Below are 3,369 nucleotides of genomic sequence, written 5' to 3' on the forward strand. Positions count from 1 at the left end.
TTTGATTTTTGGAAAAAGGCTGCAATGAAACAAAGTGAAAAATTTAAAGGGGTCTGAATACTTTCCGTACCCACTGTACGGGCACTGACACCTCAGCGTACATCAGGGTTAATGGCGGTACAGCGTTCCTCGCGGCTGTGCATCTACGCGGTGTCTGATGGTCGAAGTTCTTTTTTTGCTGTGTGCGGCGTTCAGAGTTTCCGTTGGTTCTTTAAAAAGTCTAAAATTTCTAAATCTAAATGTTAAGCCTTGAAATGACTTAAATCCATAGTGTGAGTCAATATTGGCATGTGGTTGTCCTCACGCCTGGTTAATCATGGGAAATTACAGGCAGATTGGACAATGTACATTAGAGTAACAACATTCTAAATTTGTAGCATCGCTACTAGATATAGTAAATGTGGAACAAACGAGCCAGAATAAGCGTAAATGTAATAAATAATGCCCAGCTTCTTATTTGCACATTTGGATACTATTGTAAGACGGGCCCAGGGCGCATTGAGAATGTATAGTTTTCATTGCATTTTTACATATTTAATGGGAAATGGAAAAGAAATTAAAGCCGCAAGAAGCGTTGGAACGGGCCCTTGCACCTCTGGCCATGTCGGGGTTATGCATTTGCGCAACCATTGGACATAGGGGTAAAAATGTTACAACAACTAACTGTTTCAGTGGCGAAATGCACTAAATGGCTGTCCCGCTACATCCAGTCCCTGTGACGAAAAGTTAAGGTTTTAATTACTTTTCATCTTCTAGGTCTAAAGAGGGCACAAACGAAATTTGAAGTTGATCGGATGAAATCACGTAATTCGTTAAAGTACAGCACGTGGAAATTGTGAAAATCTGTTATGTCGTACAATCAATTAAAAATACTGGGTATTTGTTCTGCTGGTCACCAAAATGCAACTTAGGGTCTTTTGTGTATGTACCCGAGTAAAACTTTAGTTTAAAAGCACATATAGGACAAAAGCTTCACTTTTAAGATTTACGGTATTCATGTTTTTTGGTCAAATGGCCTTTTGAATGGGAATCCTAGGGGCTGTTTTACACTAGCCTCAAAATAGCTATTTTTAAAACCCTAAGAAGGCTCAACACAACATGAAACTTTGTTCAAAGTATCACCATTTCACATGAACGCAAGCATTGAGAACATTGTGTTCACACAGTTAACTGAAAAGAGAGGTTTTGAGCGACTCAAAGGTGTGTGTGTGTGTGTGTGTGTGTGTGTGTGTGTGTGTGTGTGTGTGTGTGTGTGTGTGTGTGTGTGTGTGTGTGTGTGTGTGTGTGTGTGTGTGTGTGTGTGTGTGTGTGTGTGTGTGTGTGTGTGTGTGTGTGTGTGTGTGTCTGTGTGTCAGTTATGTGTGTAGCAGGTATTGGTCTGGTGATGCTGTTCTTTAGCTGGCTGCTCTCCATTTTCAGAGCAAAGTACCATGGATACCCATACAGGTAAAGACAAAGACATCATAACTGTTAATCTTGTTTTACCAACTGCCTTTGGCTGAGGTAATACCTTGTTGTCTGTTGGATAAAATTCCTCCTTGTTTCTGGTGCAGCTTCCTGATGGGTTAGAGTTGACCCCACCAACTCCAACGCAAGTGTCAACAGGAAGTTACCCAAAGTGCTGTCAACAAGAGGTGTGCTGTCCAAGACAATGCCACATTTCTGTTAAACGGCTGTCTGCTAAGCCATGGCTTGTCTTCTAATCTGTTCACTTTTGTTGAGCCAAAAGTGTTTCCCCACACACACTCTGTGCCTTTATAAAGACTATAAAGCAAACGACAGCCATCACTAGTATGCATTCTGAACTGTATTGTGCCAAAATGTATTTTCTTTATTCCAATTTAGGAAGTTTTGTAGTGGACTCCTAGTGAACACAAATTTCAGTCTGAATCTTTATTTTTTAAATAGGCCATTAAATCTGGTATATTTGTTTGTTGATGAATTTGAACCAGGGTATGACATTTTGAAGAACAAAGTGAAACGTTCCGGCATCCAGAGTTTCTGGAAATAAGTAATTTTAGTAACATCTTATATGGGTCTTGTAATATCTTAATAATGTCCTACGAAGTTTTCTGTAAAGAACAATACAATTTGGCACTAAATGTAGGGAAACCTTTCTGTAATAGGCTACTACTAGTATCCACTCAACAGATTTAAAAAGGTCCTCTAAACATAGAAAAACAATATGCTTGGCCAGAGTTGAAAATAAATTGTTGATTGCACATAACGATTTACACCCAATTAAATATGTGTTTATTACTGGAAAATGTTTCTCCATATTTGTTAAATTGTATACTTGCCTTTGATTATCCCATCACAGACAAACCCACATTTTTAAATTTTCAGCTGTGCTTTGTACATGACAAGGTTATACCAGACATTGACAAGGTTTTACCAGACACACACTAGATCATATACCGGTATACCAATTGAACACTATACATTTTTCTATTGTTCAATAGGTCCAAATGATTTTTTTTCTAGGACCCTTTTTAGGTATTTACAGTTCAGTTTGTTTCTTGGCAGTGATTGGTTAGTTACATCACTGCAACGTGACACAAGTAAGGAAAAGAAATAAGACACGGTTCTATTTTCCACTTGAAAGCAGGAGTTACTTTCACTTAAATATTCTCATTCACGAATTAAGCATTATTACTATTAAATACACTATTGTGTGCTTGGTTGATTTAACTGTGAAATTAGTCCCCGGGCCGAAAATTAACTGATTAGTCCTCATTAACACCCATTGCTTTTAACTGAAATATGCAGTGTAAACCAGAATTTGTGTTAGATCTAATACCATATTGGCTTTAATTTGTCAGAATACTTTGTTTCCACACATCCAACCAAATGGCCTTTATTTTAATATATAATTTTTATAAAGTAGTAATGTCAGTTTACATGACACAAGAGCCCTTGGAACAACTACAATAGCTTTCTTGTTCAAGTTTGTTCTAATCTTATTTGCCAACTTGAACACCTCTTGTCCTGCGAGCCAACTAAAACACTGGGGGCAATGCAGTTTGAAGGTATTTAGACCAATTTACCAAACCAAAGGTATGTAAAAAGTGATATGATAATAAAGTAGAAGTACTTCTAACCAATGATCATAACATAGTTATATAATGCTGTCATATTATCAAGTAGTCCTTTGTTTCAGAATTGATTAAACTGAGGTTATCATTTAAAGAAAATGTTTTGAATGCATATATGCATATATGTATATATATGTGTGTGTGTGTGTATATATATATATATATATATATATGTGTGTATATATATATATGTGTATATATGTATGTATGTGTATATATATATATATATGTATGTATATATGTATATATGTGTGTATGTATGTATATATATATA

General features: G+C 36.3%; 1 protein-coding gene across 1 annotated transcript in view; it reads left to right on the plus strand.

Moving 5' to 3' along the window:
• The window catches only part of LOC117951378 (magnesium transporter protein 1-like), a 20,325-nt gene extending 17,264 nt beyond the window's left edge, over positions 1–3,061 (plus strand). Inside the window, exons 9-10 of the mRNA XM_034883084.1 lie at positions 1,356–1,446; positions 1,554–3,061. Coding sequence (XP_034738975.1) covers positions 1,356–1,446; positions 1,554–1,569 — 107 coding nt within the window. The 3' untranslated portion in view covers positions 1,570–3,061. The remainder of the gene's footprint in view (positions 1–1,355; positions 1,447–1,553) is intronic.
• Positions 3,062–3,369: the final 308 nt, after the last annotated feature.

Source organism: Etheostoma cragini, chromosome 10 (genome assembly GCF_013103735.1).
Source record: "Etheostoma cragini isolate CJK2018 chromosome 10, CSU_Ecrag_1.0, whole genome shotgun sequence".
NCBI lineage: Eukaryota > Metazoa > Chordata > Actinopteri > Perciformes > Percidae > Etheostoma > Etheostoma cragini.